At 44.3% G+C, this 27,604-nt stretch overlaps 1 protein-coding gene across 1 annotated transcript in view; it reads left to right on the top strand.

Moving 5' to 3' along the window:
• The window catches only part of LOC141049024 (saccharopine dehydrogenase-like oxidoreductase), a 187,525-nt gene that overhangs the window by 48,141 nt on the left and 111,780 nt on the right, over nt 1-27,604 (top strand). Inside the window, exon 3 of the mRNA XM_073545125.1 lies at nt 20,744-20,824. Coding sequence (XP_073401226.1) covers nt 20,744-20,824 — 81 coding nt within the window. The remainder of the gene's footprint in view (nt 1-20,743; nt 20,825-27,604) is intronic.

The raw sequence follows: 27,604 nt of genomic DNA, 5'->3' as shown, positions 1-27,604 counted from the left end.
GTTCATACAGAGGAACGCAGATATTTTCTCGGAACTTCCTGGCCGGACTCTCCTAATTAAACATGACATTATTACTGATCCACAGGCGCGGGTACGGCTAAAACCATATCGAATTCCGGAGGCTCGGAGACGAGCTATTGCCCAGGAAGTGAAGAAGATGTTGGAGCTCGGGGTCATTGAGAAGTCCCGGAGTGATTGGGCTAGCCCTATCGTACTGGTGCCCAAACCCGATGGGACTATCCGATTTTGTAACGATTTTCGGAAAGTAAACGAAGTATCGAAATTCGATGCCTACCTGATGCCAAGAGTCGATGAACTGATAGAGAGACTGGGTTCGGCTAGGTACATATCCACTATTGACTTAACAAAAGGTTATTGGCAGATTCCCCTCACGGAATCAGCCAAAGAGAAAACTGCCTTTGTTACGCCCCAGGGATTATTCCAGTACCGAGATGTCATGATCTGACAGTTTTAAATTGCAATGGGTGAACTTTTTTTTACTTTGGAAAGTTCCAAGGTGTCTTGACTGTCCCCGGTGGTGGTTAGTGGTATCGCACTTTAGGTTTTTTGTGCACGTAATTATGTATCAGGTGTGACACCCTATAAAGGTGTGCTAGGGGTGTGCAATCACTGCCTGTGATATTGTGAGATTGATTCACTCTGAGTTTGAGAGCCTGGTGGAAGGATGGAGCTGGAGAGAAGTCCTGCGCAGCTTAGCCAGGGGGGACGTGTTTCAGCTATGGTGTCTGGATGAAGGGCTGGCATGGCGTGGTGGGGTCGCAGTGATGGTGTCGGCGGGAAGTGTCTGCATGGACTGGTGGAGTGGTGACTATGGAGAGTGGCACTCACCATGTGGGACTTGGCTGCTGAGCTGGACTCAAGCATGCTTGACTTCGTGGCAGAAGCTGGACTCATCTTGGGGACTCTGTTACTAAGCAGCAGCAACTGGTGGTGGACTCTGCTCCAAGGCTGCACTAAGGTGAAGGTACGGGTGCGGCGACAGGTGCGGAGCCTGTATAGGGAACGTAAGGAGTGCAGGGACACTGGCTCAGGGGAGCTTAGGAGGTCTCCACGTCCCCCATTCCCTATCGCAGGGCCCACCATTGTTAAAGTTACCCAGGTTCCCCCTTTATTATTTGATTATTGTATAACGTGTAATACCTAAATTCGCCAGGTGGAGGCGGCGCCTCCACCTGCACGTTTTATTATTTAAATGCGCCCCACTGGAGGCGGTGTATCCAGGGTCACGTGTGTTATGGGTTCACCTTGCGGTAACCGCTGTGTGCCCAGAGACACGTGACCGTGACACGAGATATGCCATTTGGGTTGCATGGTGCCGCAGCCACCTTCCAACATCTAATGGATATTGTCCTAAAACCCCATGGCCAGTATGCATCCGCGTACTTGGACGACATCATTATCTGTAGCGATGACTGGGACACGCATTTGTCAAAAGTACAAGCCGTCTTAGACTCCCTAAACACAGCTGGGTTGACTGCCAATCCCAAGAAATGTACGTTGGGATTGGAAGAGGCTCGCTATCTGGGATATAGCATAGGGAGAGGCGTTGTGAAGCCTCAAGTCAATAAAGTGGACGCTATTCAAAATTGGCCACGACCGGTAACCAAAAAACAGGTTGGAGCTTTTTTAGGGATCGTTGGTTATTATAGGCGGTTCATCAAAAATTTTGCGACCATCGCAGCTCCTCTCACAGATCTTACTAAGGGGTCGAAATCTGTCACAATAAAGTGGAACGCAGAAGCAGAGGAGGCCTTTCAGCGATTGAAAACAGTCCTCTGTGACCAACCAGTGTTGGTTGCACCAGACTTTAAACGGGAGTTTATTGTCCAAACGGACGCCTCTGGGGTGGGCCTCGGCGCGGTTTTGTCTCAAGAAGTAAATGGCGAGGAACACCCAATGGCCTATCTAAGCAGAAAGCTTACGAGAGCAGAAAAGAACTACAGTGTAGTTGAGCGGGAAGCCCTGGCTGTGAAATGGGCCCTGTGCACCTTGCGCTATTATTTACTAGGTCGCCAGTTTAGACTAGTGACGGACCATTCGCCCCTAACGTGGATGTCCCGGGCAAAAGAGGGCAATGCGCGGGTGACTCGCTGGTTCTTAGCATTACAATGGTTTAAATTTTCCGTTGAGCACAGGGCGGGCACAGCGCACAGAAATGCAGATGCGTTGTCTAGAACGCACTGCTTGGTGACTCGTCGTGTCCGACCCCACGGGCTCGAACAGAGGAGGGGGGTGTGTGAGGTGCCAAGGGGAGAGGTACTAGAAAACAGGTATATTTCTCCCCGTTTCATTTCATATGTCTCCCTGTACTGATGATGAAGCCAGTTTATTTCACTGTAATCCAGTCCTGGTTTCCTTAGTGATCAGCATGGAGAGGACTGGTAGTTCCCCCTCCACTAATTCAATCCAGGTTTTGGTTTCCTGACTGGTCCAGCTGATATAATCAGAGGGAGCTGGGATCTCTCAGTCTCTCTCGTCTGCTGAGCTGGGAGCTGACACAGTAAGATTACATGGACTTCTTTGCTGTTATATAGGTTTATTTTGTAGTTAGCCTGCTATTGTTAGTTAGTGGCCAGACGGCCTTAGATGTTTTATTTCATGTTTGGCATGTGTAACATTGAGTAACAAGTGTGCACAATAAATATGCCATGTTCATATCCATGTGGAACTTGCTAGTCTGCTGAAGTGACTTCATAGCCACACGCTTGTGCCAAAGCAAAGATCCCAGCTGAGCTATCTATTCCCCACAATATATAATTTTTTTTTTTTTTTTTTTAATTTTTTCTACTTTTGCCATGCTTCAATAGTCTCCATGGGAGACTAGAAGCTGCCACAACCCGATTGGCTCTGCTACATACAGGCGATGATCAGATTGCCTCTATGTAGTAAAATTACTTGCTATGAGCGCCGACCACCAGGTGGCGCTCATAGCTAGCCGGCAGTGACAACCATAGAGTTATCCAGGAGACCACTGGTTGTCATGCCAACCCACCGGTGACCAGCAATCGCGTGACGGGGTCATCGGTGGGTGGATTTCTGGCCCAATGACCAGAAGCGTGAGTTTAAATGCCGCTGTTAGCGTTTGACAGCGGCATTTAACGGGTTAATAGCGATTAAATTTGCGGCTGTTCCGGGCACATATCAGCTGTTTAAAACAGCTGACGTGTCCCAGGAAAGATGTGGACAAATGGATGGAGTAGTCTGACGTCTGTGTACGATTACGCCTGACATCGGAAAGGGGTTAAAACCATTATCCTGAAGGAGTGGGAAGACGTGGAAAAGACAGATAATCCCAAGAACTTTCAGATCATGTCTACCCTTTGAGTCTAAGGACATAAAATTATGGGATGAAATCCCTAAAGTAGATATCCCTGTAGCTAGTGTAGCAAAGAAAACTGCTATCCCCTTTGAAGACTTGTCATACCTAAAATATCCTATGGACAGAAAGGCAGCGATAATTAAGGCTAATGCCGCATCTCCAGGTGCTTCTTACAAAATTAGAATATCATCAAAAAGTTATTTATTTCAGTTCTTCAATACAAAAAGTTTAACTCATATATTACATAGTCATTACAAACAGTATAAGTAGGTAAATAAAATGTAACTTTTATTAATTCATTAAAAAAAAATTTTTTATAGACCACGCTAATCATGTTTAAGGTGCAAAAGGGCCAAAGTGTTGTGCATACATAAAAAAGTAGCCGACTACCACTCAAAACTATACAAAATTTACCAATAACCAGCTCACAATTTATCCTAAATAGGACTAATCTCTTTTTGTTCCGAGGCCCCGCCAATTACTCTTTGAAAACTGCTAGGTTTGAGAACCCTAGGAGATACGACCCCAATTGACCAATGCAAAATATGAACCGTGACATTGACTAGATGCAAAAAAGTCCCCAATTATTAACATGCATATACCAATATGCATAATATTTCCAAATATAGTGTTACCACCTTAAATAAATCTGCGTGGCATATTCACATATTTTACCTTAGTGTTCCATACAATAATAGGTAGGTGTAGTGGTATCCAGGCTATTTGTGATAATAGCAGCAGGGCCATGCTTTTATAGGACCTCATTTATTTAATATCTCAACACCTATAGCCCCATAATTTAGCATAACAAATCCCTGGCACCTTGGTCCACAAAACATCAACATACGGTATACCTTTATGTCATACAATACATTATATTTGACATTTTGTGGTATGAGAAACTTTATGCCAAGGTGATTTTTGTATAATTTTCTATCAGTTGGTCCTATTTCAATAAAGTAAAGGAACGATCTCGCTGCTTTCAGCCTGCATGAGTTTCCAACTGTTCAAAGGTCCACTGGATTTAGTGGCATATAAAACCCACACTGGTCTCTCCCAGGCATGCTTGTCTCCCTACAAACAGTGATCCATTTCAAGTGTTTTTCTGTTAATGTTGATGATCATGGCTTACAGCGAATGAAAACCCAAGAGTCATTATGTCAGTAAATTAGAATACTTTATAACACCAACTTGAAAAATGATATTAAAATCCAAAATATTGGCCTTCAGTAAATGCACTCAATACTTAGTTGTGGCTAATTTTGCATCAATTACTGCATAAATGCAGTGTGGCATGGAGACGATCCGCCTGTGGCACTGCTGAGGTGTTATGGAAGCCCAGGTTGCTTTGATAGCAGCCTTCAGCTTGTCTGCATTGTTGGGTCTGGTGTCTCATCTTCCTCTTGACAATACCCCATAGATTCTGTATGGGATTAAGGTCAGGCGAGTTTGCTGGCCAATCAAGCACATTGATACTGTTGCTTTTAAACCTGGTGTTGGCCAAGTCCTGCTGGAGTATGAAATTTCAATCTCCAAAAAGCTTGTCTGCAGAGGGAAGCATGAAGTGCTCTAAAATTTCCTGGTAGATGGCTGCGCTGACTTTGGTCTTGATAAAACACAGCGGACCTACACCAGCAGATGACATGGCTCCCCAAACCATAACTGATTGTGGAAACTTCACACTAGACCTCAAGCAGCTTGGATTGTGAGCCTCCTCACTCTTCCTCCAGACTCTGGGACCTTTATTTCCAAATGAAATGCAAAATTTACTTTCATCTCAAAACACCTTGGACCACTGATCAACAGTCCAGTTCTTTTTCTCCTTGGCTCAGGTAAGACACTTCTGGCATTGTCTATTGGTCATGATTTGCTTGACACAAGGAATGTGACACTTGTAGCCCATGTCCTGGATACGTCTGTGTGTGGTGGCTCTTGAAGCAATGACTCCAGCAGCAATCCATCCACTCCTTGTGAATCTCCCCGATTTTTTTGAATGGCCTTTTCTTAACAATTATTTCAAGGCTGCGGTTATCCCTGTTGCTCGTGCACCTATTTCTACCACACGTTTTCCTTCCACTCAACTTTCCATTAATATGCTTGGATACAGCACTCTATGAACAGCCAGCTTCTTTAGCAATGAACTTTTGTGGCTTACCCTCCTTGTGGAGTGTTCCAATGACTGACTGCCTTCTGGACATCTGTCAAGTCAGCAGTCTTCCCCATGATTGTGGAGCCTACTGAAACAAGACTAATGGGCCTTTTTAAATGCTTAGGAAGCCTTTGCAGGTGTTTTTGTTAATTCTAATTTTCTGAGATAACGACTTTTGGGTTTTTCATTGGCTGTAAGCCATAATCATCAACATTAACAGAAATAAACACTTGAAATCACTTTTTTTGTAATGACTCTATATAATGAGTTTCACTTTTTTTGTATTGAAGAACTGAAGTAAATTAACTTTTTGGTGAAATTCTAATTTAGTGAGAAGCATCTGTACCTCTTTGGCAAGATCCATGAATATATGGATAGAAGAGTTAGAGACTCGTCAATGGAAGAAGACAAGACATCCAGAGATGAGATCTTGGAATCTATGCTGGTACTCAAAATTGCAACAGGGTTCATGGCGGATGCCTGAGCAGAGTCAATTAGATTTCCTGCAAGGAATGGGGCACGCCTCTCTAAAAATAAATTGTGCTCCATCCCCTTTTCTGGCCTTCGAATGTTTGGTCCTGTACTGGATGACATGATGGAAAGGGCGTCGGATGGAAAAAAAGGGGTTTCCGGAAGAGAAACCTAAAGTTTTGTCCTTTCGGAGGACTTATTCCCATTAGAAACCAAAATATTAAGGAAAAGGGAAGACCAGTAGATGGAACTACGCAAAGGGCGGTAAAGGAAGGAATACCTCTTTTCAGTTCAGCAAATTGTTTGGGGTAAGCAATGATGTCAAGAAAGTTTGGGAGGGGATGCTTAAACTTTCTTACAGCATGGACAGAAGTATCCAAGATCCAATGGATACTACAGACAATAGCAAAATGCAATTTGTGCAGATGCTCCAGGGAGGAGTCTACTTGACAATTATCCAGTCCCCCCAGGTTGCAAGAAGGCTGCTGGCGGACGTAAAGAAGTTGGTGAATTCAGGAGCAGTGGTTCCAGTGCCAGAGTCAGAATGATGTCTTGGTTATTAGTTGAGCCTTTTCTCTAAAGAAACCCAGGGGCGATTATTGCACCATAATAAATCTAAAGTTTCTAAAAACAAATGGGTATCCTACAAGAAATTCAAGATGGAGTCTTAAAGATCTACGACTCCATTGATCAAGGAAAATATGGCAGTGTACACGTTTGATCTCAAAGAAACATATCACATGCCTGTTCATCCTCACAGCCAGCAGTATCTAAGATTTTGCATTGGAAGAGTAAGGGAAGATGCAACATTACCAATTCAAATGCCTCATATTTGGTGTTTCCTCAGCACAACGTATTTTCGCCAAGCTGGTGACAGAATTTATGGCCTCTGTTGAGAGCTCATCTGTTCATTCATCTTTTGTGTCCGAGGATCTCTCTCTTCTGGTGAAGGAAGGTAGTGAGGCTAATTTGGATGAAAGAAACCAAACACCTGATCAGGTGGATTGTGATTGGGTAACTGGAACTACAGACTGGATATAAGGCAGCCGACACCCTTCTGAGTCGCTGGTGATTTCTCTGCTGGATTCTTGGAGACCAGTCTGATTCTTGCTTCCCAAAGATAAGTTTTTGCTCTGCTATTGAACTTATTAGTTTTGGTTTTACCTTGTTTTTTGAGTTCAGCCATCCTCGGCCGGGGGTGTGCTGGATTCTTTTTCCTTGATCAGTGTTCTCTTTTGCTCTGCTTCCAGAATATTCTGAGTGCTGATATAGGGTTTGAAGTCTAGTGACTTCAGGGTCCTTTTTGCTTATCAGTTGTGTTGGTAATTATTTAGCAGAGTTTTCTCGGATTGCAGACAGCAGCTTTTCTGTCCTGTCCTTTTTAGTCAGCTTGGGCCCCATCGTTTGCTCAACCTATCTTTCTATCTGTGTTAGTGTTTTCATCTCGTTTCACCGTCATTAGTCATTATATGTTGGGGGCTGCCTATTGCTTTGGGGTCTCCTCTGGGGCAGTCAGTTTTTCCCTTTTCTCTATTTAGGCTTATTTAGATCTCCGGCTGTGACGAGATGTCTAGGATCACCGTAGGAACACTCCACGGCTACTGCTAGTTGTGTGATAGGATTAGGGGTCTGCAATCCGCTAGTTTCCAACCTCTCTGATTTTCTGGGCTGAGCTTGTGTTTTCTTTTTTCCTCCTCGGTGACTCAATCATAACAGGCCTCCCTCCAGCAATATGACTTTCTGTTGATGGCGGAGTCTCCCCAGCAACTAAGGACCAGTTTAACATCAGCCGTATTAGTGTTAAAAACTTAGGGTGGATCATAAACTGGGAAAAATCAGACCTTGTGCCAGGAAGACAGAAGGTCTTCCTAGGAATTCTCTTGGACTCCGAACTGCAGATGTCCTTCCTGCCATAAAGGATATCAAGAACTCGGAAACAAGGTTATAGCCTTCAGAGGGAGATCACAGGTGACCATCAGAGAGGTTATGAAGATTCTGGGACTGATAAATTATTTTATACCAGGGGTCTGGTGGAGTCAATTTCACTTGGTCCTGACAACCTAGAACAGGAGAGCGAGGCTAGACAAAAAGTTAAGACTGTCAGCAATAACAGTCCACCAGGCTAGACTTTATCATAACAAACCTGAAGAAGTGGAATATGTGGAAACTGTCCCCTTTTATATTGATTGACTGGGGGGCTCAAGTACAGGATCAGTGCATACAGGGTACCTGGCAAAGATCAGATCATCCAACCTCAGAAAGCTTCAGGCGGTCTGGGAAGTGCTAAAGTGTTGTGGGCCAAGTTTAAAGAACAAACACATCAGAGTCCTGTCAGACAATATTACAACAGTGACCTTCCTCAAACATCAAGGGGGACCAAGACACCACCTTTTAAAGGCAATAGCACGGAAGATCTTCCTTTTGGGCAGAGGAAACTGTTATCAGTAACCACAGTACATCTGAAGGGGCCTCAGGGTGTGGTAGCAGACTTTGTCACCTGAAAAAAAGCCAGTTCAACAGTCAGAATGGGAGCTGAACTGGGAAGAATTCCAAAACATAATATGCGGATGGGGTGTCCCTCAGGTGGACTTGTTCGCTACAAGAAAAAAATTCAAAAGCAGAGAAATTCTTTTCCCTCAATCAGGGAGACAACACTCCGACAGGAGTAGGCACCTTATCTCAAAAATGTAATATGGGGACCTCGTGTATGCCTTTCCCCCATTTCCTGTAATCCCAGCAGTGCTGAGGAAGATACAGGAGGATCAAGCGAAGTTGATAATACTCTCTTGCCCCAGAAGGAGCTGGTTTCCCTTACTGAGAAGGATGGCCATAGAAGATCCCATCATCCTTCCAGAAAGGCACAATCTATTGGTTCAGGGGCCAATTCACCATCCCAATATGAAGCTCCTACAGTTGTCTGCCTGGATCTTGAGCGGGAGATTGAGGTCTTAAGGTCTCTCGGACTCTGTCTTAACAATGATACAAAAACAGCAAGAAAACAGTAACATCGGCTATATATACGAAAATATGGAGAAAATTTTGTGCACGATATACTGAGATGACAATAGAATTATCTAAGTCTGATATTCCCAAAATTTTAGAATTCCTCCGAGTAGGATCTGATAAAGGCCTAAGACCCAGCACTCTGAAAGTGCAGCTCTTGGCTCTGTGTTTTTATGGACTATCCACTAGCAGGGCATCGATGGATTGAACAATTTAAGGCTACAGGCAGAATAAGACCCACGGTTAGAGCCTATGTCCCACCTTTGGGATTTGAACACTGTCTTAAATGGATTATGCAGATCACCATATGAACCGCTTGAGGATTCAGATATAAAATCTCTCTCCCTTAAAACCGCATTCCTGGTTGCAATAACAGCCACACAGATTGGAGAAAGAAATACAGGCGTTTTTACATAAAAAGCCCATACCTGAGGATTTTGGATGATTGAATTATTCTTAGGCTAGACCCTGCGTTGCTGCCAAAAGTAGTAACATCCTTTCATACAAGCCAAGAGGTAGTCTTGCCCTCCTTCTGCCAGGACTATAAAAATAGTCAAGAAGAGTAATTTCATTCCCTAGATGTCAGAGTAGTCCTCCGGTACTTGGAAGCCCCAAAGGACCGGCGAATAGATTCCGATCTACTCATAAAGTTTTGGGGGAAAAAAGACGTTAAAAGCGACATTGACGTGAAGGGTTAGGTCGGTGATCAGCCTGATCTACGCATCAGAAGGGAAGTCTCCTCCAGTCAACTTCAGATCCCATTCCATGAGAGCAGTATCCACATCTTGGGCAGAGCAAGCAGGGATCTCGGTGGACCAAATCTGCAGTGCTGCAACATGGACAAACCTTTAATACCTTTTTACAGACACTATAAACTGGACGTTTTATCTGGCCAAAAGATGGCCTTTAGAATGAAGGTCTTCCAAGCCGTGGCCCCGCCCTGAATGTATTCTCTGCCATTCTCCTGATGGTGCTGTCAGGAGGGATGTTCTGGAAAGTAGGCATTAGTTTAGTTCTACTTGTTATAGGTTTTCCAGGAGTCCATCATAACAGCACCTATTACATTCCCTCCCTTAAATTCCTATCTAATATGTGACGGTAACGTATGTAGAAGGAAAACTAAGTAAAACAGAGTTGCATCCATCCTGGTGTGGCACTTGGAAAATCACTGAGGGGTGGTGGAGGGAGGGGCCTTTTAACCTCTTGTGTGTTTCTATCCCTATCAAGGATAAGAAGGACAACTTCCTGATGATGCTGTCATTATGGACTGCTGGAACGCCTATTACCAGTGCTTACTTTTTTCCCTCCACACAGACACCTGTTCTGTGTGAAAAAACTGTCATCTGACCAGCCCTGTTGAGTTACATTGGTCAGTGTGCTGTGCAATCTTTACTCAGACAGCACATGCCCCTACTCTCGTCTGAATGAGCCCTTATCGGAAGAATTCACCAAGTATTGAAAAGAGAAATATGGTACATCTTTATTTATAAATCAAACAAAAATATTAATAGACAGGGGCGTGGCCTGGACATGGAGCCGGCAAGACACACACTGTAGGAGCTCCTCAGTAACGGCTGCAAACACCACCACCCACCAGCTATCAAGAGCGAGCACCGGGGTCAGATGAGAGGGAAAGCGGGTCTCCGGTCGCAGACGCCTGCCAGAGGGACTCCCAGCCGTGGGGGGCAAGGTATTGTGCCATACCTGACTGAGGCCCAGCGTCCTCCCAGGCCTGTAATGGCGACCGGGACACGTGCTGCTGCGACCCGGCTGTCACAGCCTGAGCGTTCTCCTGCTTCCCCCGCCCGCTCTGCACAGCAGCCCGATGAAAGGCTGCAGACTGACCCGGCATTGCAGGCTCCTGGATGGATGGCTCCTGGGGAAAACACCGGAGACCGGCCTGTGGTGACTGATGGGGGAGGGGTGAGCAGTGGGAATCTGGCTGCAGGGCGTGCTTCTCCCCCTGGGGCTTCACAGAGCAGAGGATCTCCTGCCTCTCTTCCTGGCTGCTCCAACTCACCAGGTACCCTGCGGTCGTCCCCTGCCCCACAGCACTCAATTACCCCGGCAGCTGGCTCAGGAGGGGCTATGGAGCAGAGCTTGCTTGCCCTCCCCTGCCATGGAGGGGAGAACACAGCTACTACCTTGCAACACTATGGGGAAGACCAAGGCTCAGAAATGTCAGCTTTAAGGCTTCAAATAAATGCTATGCCAACCAAAATGGATATGGAGGGATACATTGCCCGCCTGGAGGCTGTGTGTAAAACTGAAATTCGCTCCTTGAAGGAGGATATGTCATCACTAACTAACTCCGTGCGGGCCCTTGAATCGTCCACCCAGGATTTATACTCTCAGCAAAGCTCACAACAACAGCTTATAGATCAGCAGGCTCAACAGATCCATCTCTTGTTTGACATGATTGAAGATGCTGAAAACCGCAACAGGCGAAATAATGTGCGCATTCGTGGTTTGCCGGAGTCAGTCGGGCCTCAGGATTTGACCTCTACACTGCAGAGGATGTTTAACTCCTTGTTGGAACGTCCCCTTGAAACACGCATTGAGATGGACAGAGCACACCGTGCACTGGGGCCTAGAAACCCGGACCCAGAGAAGCCAAGGGACATTATTTGCAGGGTACACTTCTTCCAGGTCAAGGAGAATATTATGAGAAAAGCAAGAGATAAAGGTACCCTGGATTTTAAAGGAACTCCCATACATCTTCTAGCGGATCTTTCCCGTTCAACACTTGCAAAAAGGAGAGCCCTGAGACCCCTGCTGGAGGTTCTACGTAACAACAATATTGCTTATTCCTGGGGCTATCCTTTTCAACTACAAGTCAGGAAAGGTCCCAACCTGATCATCTTGAGGTCTCCGGCTGACCTGCCAGATTTTCTTTCGGCTCTGGATCTCCCTGGGATAAAATTGCTGGACTGGCCGTATACTACACCTCCACCCCAGAGAATGGTCCGTCGTGGAGGTCCCTTCCCACCTGATCAACACCGTACTCAGCGACCAAGATCCCAGAAGTCGCCGAGATCCTCATCGGCGGAGACCTGAACTCTCGGGACTACTGGGTTATACATGTAGTTTGAAGGAGGAATGAGGGCTGTTATGGCCTACTCTGATGCCTAACCAATATTGCCCTTTGTCCGGGTTTTTTTTTTTTTTTTTTTTTTTTTTTTTTCTTTCTCTCTCTCTCCCCCTCCTCTCCTTTCCTCTCCCCCCTCCCTCCCCCCCCCTTCTCCCCTGGGCATCACTAATTCTAATAGTGTTGGGATTCTCTGCCTCCCCTCCCGGCGTGCTTCAATGCTGGGTTGGGACGCCTGAACCCCCATGGGTATCTGTGCTTCTCCTAAAAGCCTCACGAGTTGTGAGCCAGGAGACGGGAGTTTATCTCTCCTGCTGCATTTCTCACCTTGTTGCTGTGATTAATTTTATTGAACTTGAGCTGTTAGCTGTTATATATGTTACTTTCATTTTGGTCGGGTGACTGATCATCTGTGGTTTCCTTTTCTTCTGTCCCTTTTCGGTATTAACTAGTTAGGTGGTGTAGCAGCCGTCCTTCAGGCGACATAGTTCCAGTCATCTCCCACATTAGGGTGTGTTCCTAGAACACTAGTTTTGAGTATTTTCTCAGTTTAATTGCCTTCTGAGCTAGGACTCAGGAGGCTAAGTAAAGACAGGTCTTGATACTAGTCTTTATTATTCTGGTTTCTTTTTCCGTTCTACCACTTTCTCTGCTTTCTTTCCTTCAATCTCAGTTTCTTTCTTCTCCTCCCCATCTCCCTTCTCTTCTCTCGGGTGCCCAGAAGATAGGGCTTCTAAGATGGCGAACCTCAACATATGCTCGCTAAATGTTAGAGGATTTAATGTACCAGAGAAGAGATCCAAGATCCTCTATAACATGCATAAAAAAAGAATCCATTTTCTACTGCTTCAGGAGACTCATTTTAAAACGGACCACACCCCCACATTTAAGCATAGGTATTATAATTCCTGGTTTCATAGTACCAATTCAGTTGCAAAATCCAAGGGAGTTAGCATCGCTCTACATAAATCTCTCCCAGCCCAGGTCTTAGCAGTTAAGTCCGACCCAGAGGGGCGATTTATTCTTATCAAACTTAAGATCTGTACCAAATTATTTACCATTGCCAATTTCTATCTCCCCAACCAGGACCCGGCCAGGACTTGCCAAAAGTACCTGAACACCCTCTCTGACTTCGCTGAAGGCTCCTTGATTCTTGGAGGAGATTTCAATCTTATCCTTGATCGAGCTGTTGACTCCTCCTCGGGTAGGTCCTCTGTTCCTGCAGTTAAACTGCGGGGTCTTAGGAGTAAATTACTGGACTTGAGGCTTATTGACATCTGGCGTACCCTACACCCTAAAACACGGGACTACACTTTCTATTCTCCTGTCCATGATATGTACAGTAGAATAGACCTTTTTTTCATTAGCCACCACCTACTCTCACATGACCCGGCCTGTACTATAGACCCTATGGTGTGGTCCGATCATGCTTCAGTGTCACTTTCTTTCCTCTTGACAGACTTGCGCCCTGGGGAGTGGGTTTGGTCATTGAACCCACACTTATTAAAAGATCAGATATGTCAGTCAGCCATCAGGAAGACCATCACGGACTTCTTCGAATTTCACGCCAATGACCCAACGCCCTTACCGCTCCAATGGGAGGCCTTGAAGGGGATGATCCGGGGGACTTTTATTCAACAGGGAACCAGACTCAAGAGGGATAGAGCTTGCAAAATAGATAGATTACTGACTTCCATCCAACACCTAGAACAGGCCCATAAACGGACCCATGACCCTCAGATTTTAACAGACTTGCTCAAGGCTAGACTAGATCTGGGGTCCCTCTTGGATGCAGCGTCTGCCCGTCACCAAGACAGAGGTAGGAGATTTATGTACGAATTCTCTAACAAGCCAGGCAGAGCTCTGGCTAGGTTTCTTAATCCTCGCCTACCCTCTACATTTATCCCCACCATTAAATCACCATCTGGCCATTCAGCATATAAACCTCATGAAATTGCAGATGTATTCCGAGACTATTATGATGGGTTGTACAACCTAGGTGGCCCAGTGGCGGACATGTCCCCAACAAATTTCCAAACGAAAGTGGACGAGTATGTTGATGGTACCCCTCTCCCCCCACTGAATCATGTGGACTCTCTCATGCTAGATGACCCTTTTAGCGAACAGGAGGTCACTGAGGTTATTAGGGGTCTAGCCAATGGTAGGAGTCCTGGTCCGGATGGCTTCCTGGCCAATTTCTATAAGCAATTCGCCTTGGAACTGACGCCCTTCCTGACCAGGACCTTTAACGCTATATCCTCAGCTTGCCCCTTTGCCACGCAAACTCTTGCGGCTACCATAACGGTGATTCCCAAGCCTGGGAAGGACCCATCGCTATGCTCCAACTACCGCCCTATCTCTCTTATAGGGGTAGATGTCAAGATCTTCGCCAAACTAATAGCTAACCGGTTATCCCCGCTGTTGCCTGCCTCAATCCATACTGACCAAACAGGGTTTGTCCGGGGTAGAGAGGCGCGCGATAACACTATTAAAACTCTACTTTTGACCTCCCACATGTACAGACAAGGTACTCCAGCCTGCCTTCTATCGATCGATGCCGAGAAGGCATTCGATCGTCTTAACTGGACCTTCCTACACTCATCCCTCAGACAGCTGGGAATCGGTCAAACTATGTTGGAGAGAATCTCTGCCCTGTATCATAAGCCCTCGGCACGAGTTCGAGCCAATAATACTCTATCTTCTCCCCTGCAAATATCTAATGGCACTAGACAGGGGTGCCCTCTTTCACCCCTTCTATATGTGATAGCCATGGAGCATTTAGCTATATCCCTTCGAAACTCCCCCGATATAAAGGGCTTTGATATAGGTCAGAATTCTTATAAACTTGCCTTATACGCTGATGACCTCCTTCTATATCTAACAAACCCTGAAATCGCCTTTCCAGTTCTCATCCAGGAATTTCAACGCTTTGGCATGGTTTCTAACTTCAAAGTAAACTACTCAAAGACAGAGGCCCTTAATATTACTCTTCCTACCACACAAGTCAATAGACTAAAATCCGCCTTCCCATTTAGGTGGGAGACCCAGTCTATCAAGTATCTTGGGATATTTGTTTCGGCCAATCCGGATGAGTTGTTTAAGGCTAATTACTCCCCACTGCTTACTAGAACTCTTGCAGATCTTAATAGATATAACCGGGGCCGACTTTCCTGGTTTGGCCGGATCAATGCCCTCAAGATGGACATACTCCCGAGATTCCTTTACTTATTCCAAACAGTCCCGGTAAAAGTTGCCAAACAATATTTTAGACAGCTCCAGAGGGCGTGTAGCAGATTTGTCTGGGGGACGGGGAGACCGCGGATTCGTTACGCCACACTGGTAAGACCCAAATCCAGGGGAGGCGCTGGTTTACCTGACTTCGAAAAATATTACCAGAGTGTCCTCCTTACGAGGGTCTTAGATTGGAGATTTAACGATCTCAATAAACAATGGGTGGGCGTTGAGTCCCATCTCTCCCCGTTCCCTTTGGCACAGCTCCTATGGGCCCCCCTTCAACAGAGACCGGCGGTCTCGGGGTTTCAACCTCTGACTCAGGCGCTCATGCTTTTCTGGGACAGACATCTGGAGACATTAAACTTATCCCACAGACCGGGGAGTATGAGCTCACTTTTTAATAATTTAGACTTTCCCCCTGCGTTGAAAAGATCTACCTTTTTATGTTGGGACTCCGCAGACGGAGTTACACTGGGACAGGTGGCTAGAAAATTATCTGGAACGGCGTCTTTTGGGGCTTTGCAGGAGTCATGCCCGGAGAGGAGATTATCCTGGCTGGAATATACTCAATTGACCACATTTCTAAAAAAGAAATTCCCGGGAAACGCTCTATTATCCAAACCTACACACTTTGAGACCCTAATTTCATTAAAAGCCGTGCCGCAGCATGCCATCGCATTGATCTACAACCTCTTGTGTACAGCCCAGTATAAAGGTGCCCCAACGTATTTGGAGGCCTGGCAAAGAGAGCTCCAGATTACGTTGTCGGAACAAGATCATCTCAAAATCTTTACACTCTCTCATAAAATGTCCATTTCTTGTAGAGCACAGGAGAAAAATTTTAAAATTCTTACACGCTGGTACAGATGCCCTGACGTACTTCATAAGATCTTCCCCACAGTACCAGATACCTGCTGGAGATGCGGAGTCGAAATTGGTACTATGAAACATATATGGTGGGATTGCTCCTTGATAAGGTCATTCTGGGATTCAATTTTTGAAGTATACTTTCAACTGTCGGGTATTCGAGTAATCCCCACTCCTCAAATAGCCTTACTGTCCCTAATTCCTGGATCTCTCTCTGTGACCAAAAGAGGTATCTTGCGTTTTTTTCTCATCGCTGCTCGTATGATTATTCCAAGACATTGGAAGACAACTACCACCCCCTCTATGAGGGAATTTTTGGAGGAGATAAATAGATTGGAGCGTATGGAATCCCTGATGGCAGATGACAGTGACAAATGGGATGCACTTGCTAGCACGTGGACTTCCTGGCTCATTTTCCGAGAGACTCCGGAATATTCATCTTGGCACAGATAAGGGGCTATACTGTGGTCGTTTATCCCCCAGGTGCCTTTAACAGATATTTGTAATCTTTATGAAGATTCGGATATTTGTGCGTATGAGCTCTCTGGACGCCCGACTTTCTCCTATCTATCTATCTATTCCCCCCCCCCCCCCCCATACCCTCTTCTCTTTCCTATACCTATCTCTTTCTTCCCTCTTTTCTCTTTCTGATCTTCACTCAGTCTTTCTAGTTAAAATAGTTTCTATAATACTATTTTGAGAAGTCTTACCATGACACGGTATAATCTGAATTGATTTGCTTTCTCTGTTTTTTCTGTTTTCTTTTCGTATTTTACCATTCCTATCTTGGTAAAAGTATTCACAATACAGTGCTATTTGCCTGATACACATGTTTGAATTAACTTTAACCGATGTACATTTACATTTTATATGTGATATGAGCGATACTTTGTTCACTTTGCCTTAAACGTAATAAAATTATTTACTGAAAAAAAAAAATATTAATAGACAGATACATATGAAAAATATGCTGCTTGTCAAAGGTCAATACTGTAATACCTTATTGCATGAAATCCATATATTGCCAAATCAAAGACAAATGGCAGACTCTTTTCAAATGACAAAGTTCTATCTGGTTGACTCTTTAATTAATATATATATATATATATACACTCACTGGCCACTTTATTAGGTACACCTGTCCAACTGTGTGTTAAGACTTAATTTCTAATCAGCCAATCACATGGCGGCAACTCAGTGCATTTAGGCATGTAGACATGGTCAAGACAATCTCCTGCAGTTCAAACCGAGCATCAGTATGGGGAAGAAAGGTGATTTGAGTGCCTTTGAACGTGGCATGATTGTTGGTGCCAGAAGGGCTGGTCTGAGTATTTCAGAAACTGCTGATCTACTGGGATTTTCACGCACAACCATCTCTAGGGTTTACAGAGAATGGTCCGAAAAAGAAAAAAAATCCAGTGAGCGGCAGTTCTGTGGCCGGAAATGCCTTGTTGATGCCAGAGGTCAGAGGAGAATGGGCATACTGGTTCGAGCTGATAGAAAGGCAACAGTGACTCAAATTGCCACCCGTTACAACCAAGGTAGGCAGAAGAGCATCTCTGAACGCACAGTGCGTCGAACTTTGAGGCAGATGGGCTACAGCAGCAGAAGACCACACTGGGTACCACTCCTCTCAGCTAAGAACAGGCATCTGATGGCTACTTTCAGCAGGATAATGCGCCATGTCATAAAGCTCGAATCATCTCAGATTGGTTTCTTGAACATGACAATGAGTTCACTGTACTCAAATGGCCTCCTCAGTCACCAGATCTCAATCCAATAGAGCATCTTTGGGATGTGGTGGAACGGGAGATTCGCACCAGGGATGTGCAGCCGACAAATCTGCGCCAACTGTGTGATGCCATCATGTCAATATGGTCCAAAATCTCTGAGGAATGCTTCCAGCACCTTGTTGAATCTCTGCCACGAAGAATTGAGGCAGTTCTGAAGGCAAAAGGGGGTCCAACCCGTTACTAGCATGGTGTACCTAATAAAGTGGCCAGTGAGTGTGTATATATATATATATATATATATATATATATATATATATATATATATATATATATATATGTATGTAGTGGCATTTGGACTGCCTCACAGGTCCTGTATCTCAGGTCCTGTATCTTGGGGTTTCCCAACTCCAGTCCTCAAGGCCCACCAACAGACCATGTTTTTGGGATTTCCTTTGTATTGCACAGGTGAAGCAATTATCACCTGAGCAATACTAAGGAAATCCTGAAAACCTGACCTGTTGGTGGGCCTTGTGTTCACTCTGCTTACTAACTACAATTACTCTGTATGTGACCTTTCACTATAGCTTATGTTCTAAAAACCGTTGCTGCTATAAACACTTATGCACTTTACTTGCAATTTGCATTAACAGGCAATGGAGTATACACTGGTGAATTTGTAAACTGATTAGGAATTATGCACTAAGCACTTTGTGGTATGTTAATTAAATGAAGTGACCTTTGTTATATGCAAGGACACATTAAGTATTCTTGCAGCTATATATATTAAAGTGTCAACCATATAGAACTTTGTCATTTGAAAAGAAAGAGTTTGCTATTTGCCTGTCCCAGTGTCATTGAGCATATAATATTTTACATGTATACTGAAGATAAGATATACTTTTTTCTTATATATTTAGCACTATGACATTTTGATTTGGCAATATATGGATTTCATGCAATAGGGTTTTATTGACCTGTGACAAGCAGCATATCTTGCATATGTATCTCCGTCTAATTCATATTTTAATTTGATTTATAAAGATGTATTTCTCTTTTCAATACTTGGTGAATGCTTCCCTTTTTTTGTAGGATTAATTTGAAATTAGGAAGAGCCAAAACTAGGTCTGTTTTTTTTTTTTTTGTTTTTTTTTGTAGATCCTTTTTGGAAGAAGACTCCTATTCAGCATATCTAATATATAAAGCTCAATGTGTATGTGTGTTTGTATGTGTGTATGTCTGGGATTGGCATCAGCACCGTCGCAGCTACAGCCACAAAATTTTGCACAGTCACACGTCTGGACCCCGAGAGCGTCATAGGCTATGTTGTGAGGCGAAATTTTAACCCCGCGTGTTCCAATTCACTGAACAATTTGGCCTATTCTTATCATTTCTATGGTGTTATCGTTCTTCTGTAAAGCTGGAAATAAAACAATTTATTACCGTGCCAACACAGACCACCCTCTGACACAGACTGCAGGGGGAGCCCAGTATCACACAGGATAGGATTAGATACACGGCTCAGCAGTCAGTATCACACAGGAGAGGATTAGACACATGGCTCAGCAGTCAGTATCACACAGGATAGGAATAGATACACAGCTCAGCACACAGTATCACACAGAATAGTATTGGATACACTGCTCTGCAGTCAGTATCACAAAGGATAGGATTAGATACACTGCTCTGCAGTCAGTATCACACAGGATAGGATTAGATACACGGCTCAGCAGTCAGTATCACACAGGATAGGATTAGATACACGGCTTAGCAGTCAGTATCACACAGGATAGGATTAGATACACGGCTCTGCAGACGTTATCACACAGGATAGGATTAGATACACAGCTCAGCAGAAAGTATCACACAGGAGAGGATTAGGTACACAGCTCAGCATACATTATCACACAGGATAGGGTTAGATACACAGCTCAGAAACAGGATGTGCCAAAGGAGAGGACATTTTCATTCCAAGAATTCCACTCATTCCATCTGATTTGTTTTTTGATTTTAAACGCCTCCAGTTTCCAGTTCAACTGCTATTTGCAATGTCCATTAACAATGCTCAGTGACAGTCCTTGAAAGTAGTAGGGATCGATTTGGAATCTCCATGCTTTTCTCATGGTCAGCTTTACGTGGTCTGTTCAAGAGTTGGAACTGCCAAAAATCTGTTCATCTTTGCACCGAAAGGAAAAACCAAAAATCTTGAATGAGTTGAAAATAAAATACTATCAATACTTGGGAAATCGTTTAGTTCATTTGTGTTGCAAATCTGTAGTGTTGAAAATATGTGAAATGTTTTTATGTGCAATATAATCATTATAATTTGTTATAACTAACCACAGTTGGTTACTATGCCCAGGCAATGCCGGGCTCTTCAGCTAGTTATAAATAAAATAGCCTCTTACCCACTATATAAATGATAAATCTGCCTCATTTGTGGAGCTATGTCATTCTTATTAGTTTATTAGAGAGAACTCTGCAGAGCAAAGTTCTCCCAGACCATGGTTCAGATGTTGGTTTATAATGAAGTCTATTCTGATTGTGAAACATTTTTCCTTGAGACGCCTCCACAACATTCACCGGGACTGCAAGAATGCAGTTATTAGTGTAGGTGAGAGGTAATGGCGGCTCTGTACTGAGTGACCCATCACATCACGTCTGAGAGACGGCGCAAAGCCCCCTGATCTAGTTACATTGGTCGGCATTGCTTTTGCAAGTTGCACAATCTTTTATGTTATAAAGGGCTCATATTATGATGTATATTACCATTTCTGAATAATAATTGCTGCTTAAACGTTCTAGCTAAATATTATTCACAGTGACGGACTTGTCTTCTGAATGTGCATTGTGTTTTTTAGTACAGATTTTATGGGGAAGCTGTGGTGAAGGCCTGCATTGAAAATGGAGCTCACTTTGTTGATATCAGTGGAGAACCCCAAGTAAGTTTTCGTTCACTTAATACACAAATAATGGTTTATGTGCTTGTAGTTATTACATTACTTACATAATTCTTTTCAGTGTTTAAAGATAATTACCATCTATGAATATATAACGCCTATACTTGGTAAGAACCTTTTGGCATCCTCACCAATTCCAAGAAAAAGGCTTTGTAGACATCTGCACTACCATTCCATTCAGTGTTGGACTGGGGTGCTAAGGACCCACCAGTAACGGAGACTTTGAGGGGCCCACTTTTCATCTGCATACACATTACATGATCCTCGTTGACAAATTTACCTATATCTCTATATAATAACTGGATATTTTGGTAATGAATGATATGCTGTTTTTTTACTGTACAGAGTGAATCAAGTGAATTATGCCAAATACTGCCCATACTCAGGGGTTGGGGGCCCAGATCTGCACAGGGGCCCACTGGGGAATTCCCCTGTTAACCTATGGTCTTGTCCAAGCCTGATTCCATTAATTTTTTATGGAACTGTTGCAGATAGCTGCGCACAGTGCCTTTCGGGCCATATTTAATGCTAAACGGGCAGATTAAAGGTTACAACATCTCTATACTACATGCAGTACAGTGAAAGGGATGCAGAGACCTGCATGTTGGCACTAACTTGCTGAATTTCTGGCAACTTGCATAGTTTTTCTTTAAGGATAGTGCTGCTATCGCCTGTTTGGATCTTCCATTTATTTAAGAAAACAGTGGTCAGCCACAGTCAGGTGATCTTACTAAATATCATTAACCCCTTAGCACAAATGACTGTAAGTGTACATTCACGCTGGGGTTTGACAGTGTGGATGCGGCTCGGGATCGGAGACTGCTCCAAATACAGCAGATGACAGCTGTGCCTCACAGTCAGCATGTCCTCTAATCAGCAGGAACTCTCTCCAGCTGCTGTAGTCTAACTATGTAAATGCCTCTGTCACTCTCTGACAGCAGGATTTTAATGAAGCTGTTGCCCCCTCCAGTGGGACCAATAGTTACCATGGCAGTCGGGACCCTCTAAAGGCTCCCATGGCTGCTGTCTTGGTACTGCTGTGAAGCCCAGTGACCTTCCCATAAACTAATATGAATAATTCCACAATCCTTGCTTAGTTGACATACGTGATAAAAATGAAATAGTTGTGAAAATAGAATATTTTATTGGTGTCAAATTGACAATCAAGTACGATAAAGAAACACAAATCGCATAAAGATTAGAAAAATGAGCATATAAGATGCAGAGTAGAGGAGAAACTGCATGAGAAGTGATGTAACATGATCAGAAAAAATAAGCTAATTTGTAGGAATATTATACAGATTGTAGAATAAAAACGCTTACCGTATCTACTCGTGTATAAGCCGACCCCCTTAATATTGCCGCAAAAAACTGGGAAAACTTATTGACTCGCGTATAAGCCTAGGGTGGAAAATGCAGCAGCTACTGGTAAATTTCAAAAATAAAAATAGATACCAATAAAAGTAAAATTAATTGAGACATCAGTAGGTTAAATGTTTTTGAATATCCATATTGAATCAGGAGCCCCATATTATGCTCCATACAGTTCATGATGGCCCCATAAATGCTCCGTACAAAATACACCCCATATAATGCTCCATACAGTTCATGATGGCCCCATAAGATGCTCCATACAAAATGCGCCCCATATAATGCTGCACAAAGGTTAATAATGCCCCCATAAGATGCTCCAGGGAATAATATGCCCCATATAATGCTCCATAAAGGTTATGGCCGCATAAGATGCTCCATAGAAAATGCCCCATATGCTGCTCCATAGATTATGCCCTCATATGCTGCCCCATAGAATATGCCCCCATATGCTGCTCCATAGAATATGCCGCCATATGCTGCCTCATAGAATATGCCCCCATATGCTGCTCCATAGAATATACCCCCATATGCTGCCCCCATATGCTGTTGCTGCAAAAAAAAAAAAAAAAAATGCCATACTCGCCTTCCCTGGTCAGGACCGGGCACCTGAGATATTCACCTGTCCGGGGTCCATTGCTGCTCACCGCTGTCTGCCGCTTCCTGTGTCAGTGACTGTTCAGCCAGCAGAGGGGCGGCGCGCACTAACCACGTCACCGAGCCCCCTGCTGCCTGAACGTCATTGACACAAGACACAGCAGACAGCGGTGAGCAGCGATGGACCCGGGACATGTGAATATTGGATATACTTACCCCCTCCTGGTGCGGTCTCTGCATCCCCGCTTCTCCGACGGTCTCCGGCAGCTCTTCCTTCTTTCAGAGGTCACGTGGTAACGCTCATTAAACTCATGAATATGCGCATATTCATGAGTTTAATGAGCGGTACCACGTGACCGCTGAAGGCAGAAAGGGAGACCGTGGGTGAAGCGGGGGGGTCAGTATGATCTCTGACACCCCCGCTCCCCCTACCCCGCCGACCCCCAGGTATGTGACTCGTGTTTAAGCCGAGAGGGGGACTTTCAGCCCAAAAATAGGGCTGAAAATCTCGGCTTATACACGAGTATATACGGTATATAGTGAGAACATAATTATTGTAAGTGGTTTTGGAAACTCGGTATGAATCAAATAAGTAAAGAACATGCAGCACTAACCCAAATGTGATATTGGAATCACACTGTCCCTCCTCACCACATTCCAACTTGCTTTTTGTGTGGCTTCTTCAGAGAGTGATGGACTTCAGTATACACTGTGTTCCAAATTATTATGCAAAAAATATTTCCTCATATTTTCTCTAAATTACCTATATGAATTGCAGTCATTGTTATTTTCCAGTCATCTACTATTCTAGTATAATTGCAATGTTTTTGAACAAACTGCCTATGATAACAGTATATGTTTTAAAATAAACACTCAAAATACATGTTCCAAATTATTATGCACAGCAGAGTTTTCAACCTTTTTTATTTTTATTTTGACCAAAACATGGTCAATTGTGAAATTATAAGCATTATCAGCTTATTACAAAATGAAATCAAACAGTTTTTCAAGTCAAAACTTTATTCTAGGTGATGTTACATTTGCACATAGGACCCCTTGTTCGAAAGAAGCTTCTGAACTCTCTTGTCCATTGAATTTGTCAAGTTTTTGGATGGTTTGTGCTTCAATTGTTTTGCATGTGGACAGAATACCCTCCCAGAGCTGTTGCTAAGATCTGAACTGCCTCCCGCCATCATAGACACTCCTTTTGATGATGCTCCAGAGGTTCTCAATGGGGTTGAGGTCAGGGGAAGATGGTGGCCACACCATAAGTTTGTCCTCCCATAGCAGTCAGAGATGCAGATGTGTTATTTGCAGCATGAGACGGTGCATTATCATCCATGAAAATGATCTTGCTGCGGAAAGCATGGTTCTTCCTCTTGAACCATGGCAGGAAGTGCTGTTTTAGAAACTCCACATAGATTATGGAGTTCATCTTTACCCCTTCAGGGATCCTAAAGGGGTCGACAATCTCTCTCCCCATGATTCCAGCCCAAAACATTACTCCACCTCCTCCTTGTTGACGCCTTAGTCGTGTTTTCATGGGGTGTCCATCAACTAGCCATCCTCCACTCCATCCATCTGGACCATCGAGAGTTGCACGGCACTCATCGGTGAACAAAACAGTTTGGAAGTCAGTCTTCATGTATCGTTTGGCCCACTGGAGCCGTTTCTGCTTGTGTGCAGTGGATAGAGGTGGTCGACAGGATGGCTTATGCACAGCTGCAGACCTCTGAAGGACCCTGCATCTTGTTGTTTGGGGGGGACGCTGGAGGCACCAGCAGCTTCAAAAACTTGTCTGCTACTATGACAAGGCATTTTTGCAGCTGCTCTTTTAACCTGATGCAATAACTCCACAATTTTAACCTGCTCTTTTAACTCCACAACTTGTTGCAATTTGTGGAAAATTGAGGACTCTTTCCAATTGCCTGTTGGAAAGAGTCCTCAATTTTTCCTTTTCAGCACGCACACGTGTGTGCTGGGAATCAGCTACATACTTCTTGATTGTGCGATGATCACGATGAAGTGTCTTGGCAATGTTTGTAGTCATGCCTTGACCTAAATACTCCACAATTTGTTGCTTCTCAATAGCCGACACATCCTTTTTCTTTCCCATTTTGGCAAAAAATGTAGGCTGCTTAATAATGTGGAACAGCCTTCTTAAGTAGTCTTGCCTTTATTTGGACACACCTGCCAAACTAATTTGCACAGGTATCTGCAATTGCTTTCAGTGATATAAAGAGCCCTGACACATATCACCATCAATGAGTTTAAATGACAAACAAAAAAATTCTAACCTTATCACTCCTAAACTGTTTTTGCATAATAATTTGGAACACAGTTTATAATGTAAACCATGGGTTCTTATGAAGTATTGCAGTACAATTGGTGGAGGAAGGTTGAAAATGATGGACCTAGGTCTTTTTTTTTTTTTTTCAACCTATGTAACTATATAGTACAAGTAATTAAAGGATCGTAGGTTAAAGTCTCCTATGGGGACTGAAAAGAAAAAATGGCCCTATTTTTTTTTTTTTCTCCTAATAAAAAATAAACATGTTTTGTATTGTCTCATCCATAAAAGTCTAGTGTAGCATAAATTGAAATTAATCCGCACTGTACTAGCCATAAAAAGAAAAAAAATCACTATCAGATCGGCATGCAACAAGAAAAAAAAAGCGCCTTTTTATTTAAAAAAAAAAAGTGCCTTTATTGAAATTTTCCAACAATATTTACACGAACATATTACCCGCTTCGGGTAAACACGGAAAATTAAGAACTGGGAAGGTGGGGAATGGGACAAAGTAAGGGAAAGACCAAATGAAATTAAAAACAAAAAAATCCCATTCTACAAAAAAAAAAAAAAAACAGTCCTCACCACTGTAATGTCTAGAAAGAAAACCTCTCCTATTGCAGTTTCTAGCCTTGCAATCATTATTATTGCTCACGGGATAAACATGGATCATATCTCTCGTAATCCTCTTTATTAAATCAAGCTCAATCTATATCTCACTAATTCCCTCGACGGGAGCCCTGGTTCATCCATCCAGGCAGCCCAAAGCTGTTCAAATTAATTGATACTGCCTCTTTTTTTTGTACGCACCTTTTTACAAACTTATAAACCAGTTTATTTTGTTGATGTATTCCTTTTTTGTTGGGCTTTCTGTATCCAATCAAGCACCTGTTACGGTGGCGGAACACGCTTAAAAAAAAAAAAAAAAAAATTAACGTGTTCGCCGCCCGGGGTCCACCGTGCGGCAGGTGATATAACCGCTGCTAGAGAGGCAGAGCACTATGGCGGTAATGTGCATGGGGTTAACTGCACCCTAAGTGCACATAAGGGAGCTCTGGTATGCTCACAGAGCTGCAGACAAAAGTATAAAGTAATACTCTAAGTCTGTTCGGGGACACAGACTAACAGCGAAACTGTCACAGTATAAATAGTCACAGAAGTAGCCTTTGGCAGCAGGACTACTCCCTCTAGACCTACCGTGAAATCAGACAGGAGGCGTCGCAACTGCAATCGCACCGAGGTGTGAACGGAGCCACAGAGAAGACACCGCAATCTCGCTGGCGCGATGCAGGACGCTAGCTGCTGAGATCGTATAGCTGGAGCGCGCTGACGCTAGCGCTGCTACTGGCGGCTGCCCAATCACTCACACAATCGTAATATCAGAGGGGAGGGGTTTCATAATAAGTCAGTCACCAGTCCAAGCATCCATCACCATACATACAGCAGCAGTATGAAAATACTAGCGCATGGCATAGCGGCCATGCGCACCTTTTATAGCATACGGGACCTACCAGAAATCTCCAGAGCCCTGAGCTAAGCCAATGGAATCAGGAGCAGGACCTGAGCACCTGACTCCTGAACTCCAATGGGAGCTCATTCCAGGAGCATGCTCAGAAGCTGGCTGAAAGGACTTAGCCTCTGGAGACAAATGTGAGGATCTGGATCTCTGCATAAGTATGGCAGGACACAGATTCCGAACATTACCCCCCCTCCTAAGGCCCCCTCCTCCCCGAGACACCTGGAAGGCATCAGAGGAACCAAGGTCACCAGGTTTCAAGAGAGACACTTGGGAGATAGTAGGAGCGGGAGTGACAGAGGCACGCTGCTGCGTGTCGGCAGATATCGCCACCCTCTGCTTAGGAGGTTTAGGCTGGGCACATAAGGTGCAAGCCTGAATAAATTTTTTTATGTCCCGAGCTCTATGGGGCCACCAATACGCATCAGCCAACAGTTTTGAAACCTGCATATAGCCCCGATGGTGGTGCGTGTTAGACGCATGCGCCCAGGCGAACACCTGAGCCCGGAGATGAGGAGGGACAAAGGTCTCGATAGCCGGTTCAGGCTCCAACCTTTGCGGGGGACCGGCTTCCGGAGAAACCGCACAGACATGGTGACAACCGCAGATGGATTCCTGGTCAGAGTCTGTATTAAAGTTGGTGCAAGACACCTCCATGGGCTCAGGAGGTAGAACCTCCGGCTCGTCTAGCGCAAGGGGTACAAAAAATTTGGGAGCCGAAACGGATTTGCGCTTGCAGTGAGCCCGCTGCATACCACGCTCCGAGAAACGGAGATCGATAAGAGAGGAGACTGAGATTAGCTCTTCCAAGCTAGTGGGGATCTCTCTGGTAGAGAGAGCATCCTTAACATGCTCCGCTAGACCTCGCCAAAAAACGGGGATTAGGGCCTTGTCAGACCATTCCAACTCCGACGCCAGTGTCCGAAAATGGACGGCATACTGGCTAACCGAGAGTGACCCCTGAGTAAGGGCAAGTAGCTGCAGGGAC

Source organism: Dendrobates tinctorius, unplaced genomic scaffold (genome assembly GCF_039654945.1).
Source record: "Dendrobates tinctorius isolate UK_male_01 unplaced genomic scaffold, ASM3965494v1 ptg000140l, whole genome shotgun sequence".
NCBI lineage: Eukaryota > Metazoa > Chordata > Amphibia > Anura > Dendrobatidae > Dendrobates > Dendrobates tinctorius.
Note: the sequence above shows the minus strand (reverse complement) of the source record. Positions and strands in the feature narration are given on the sequence as shown.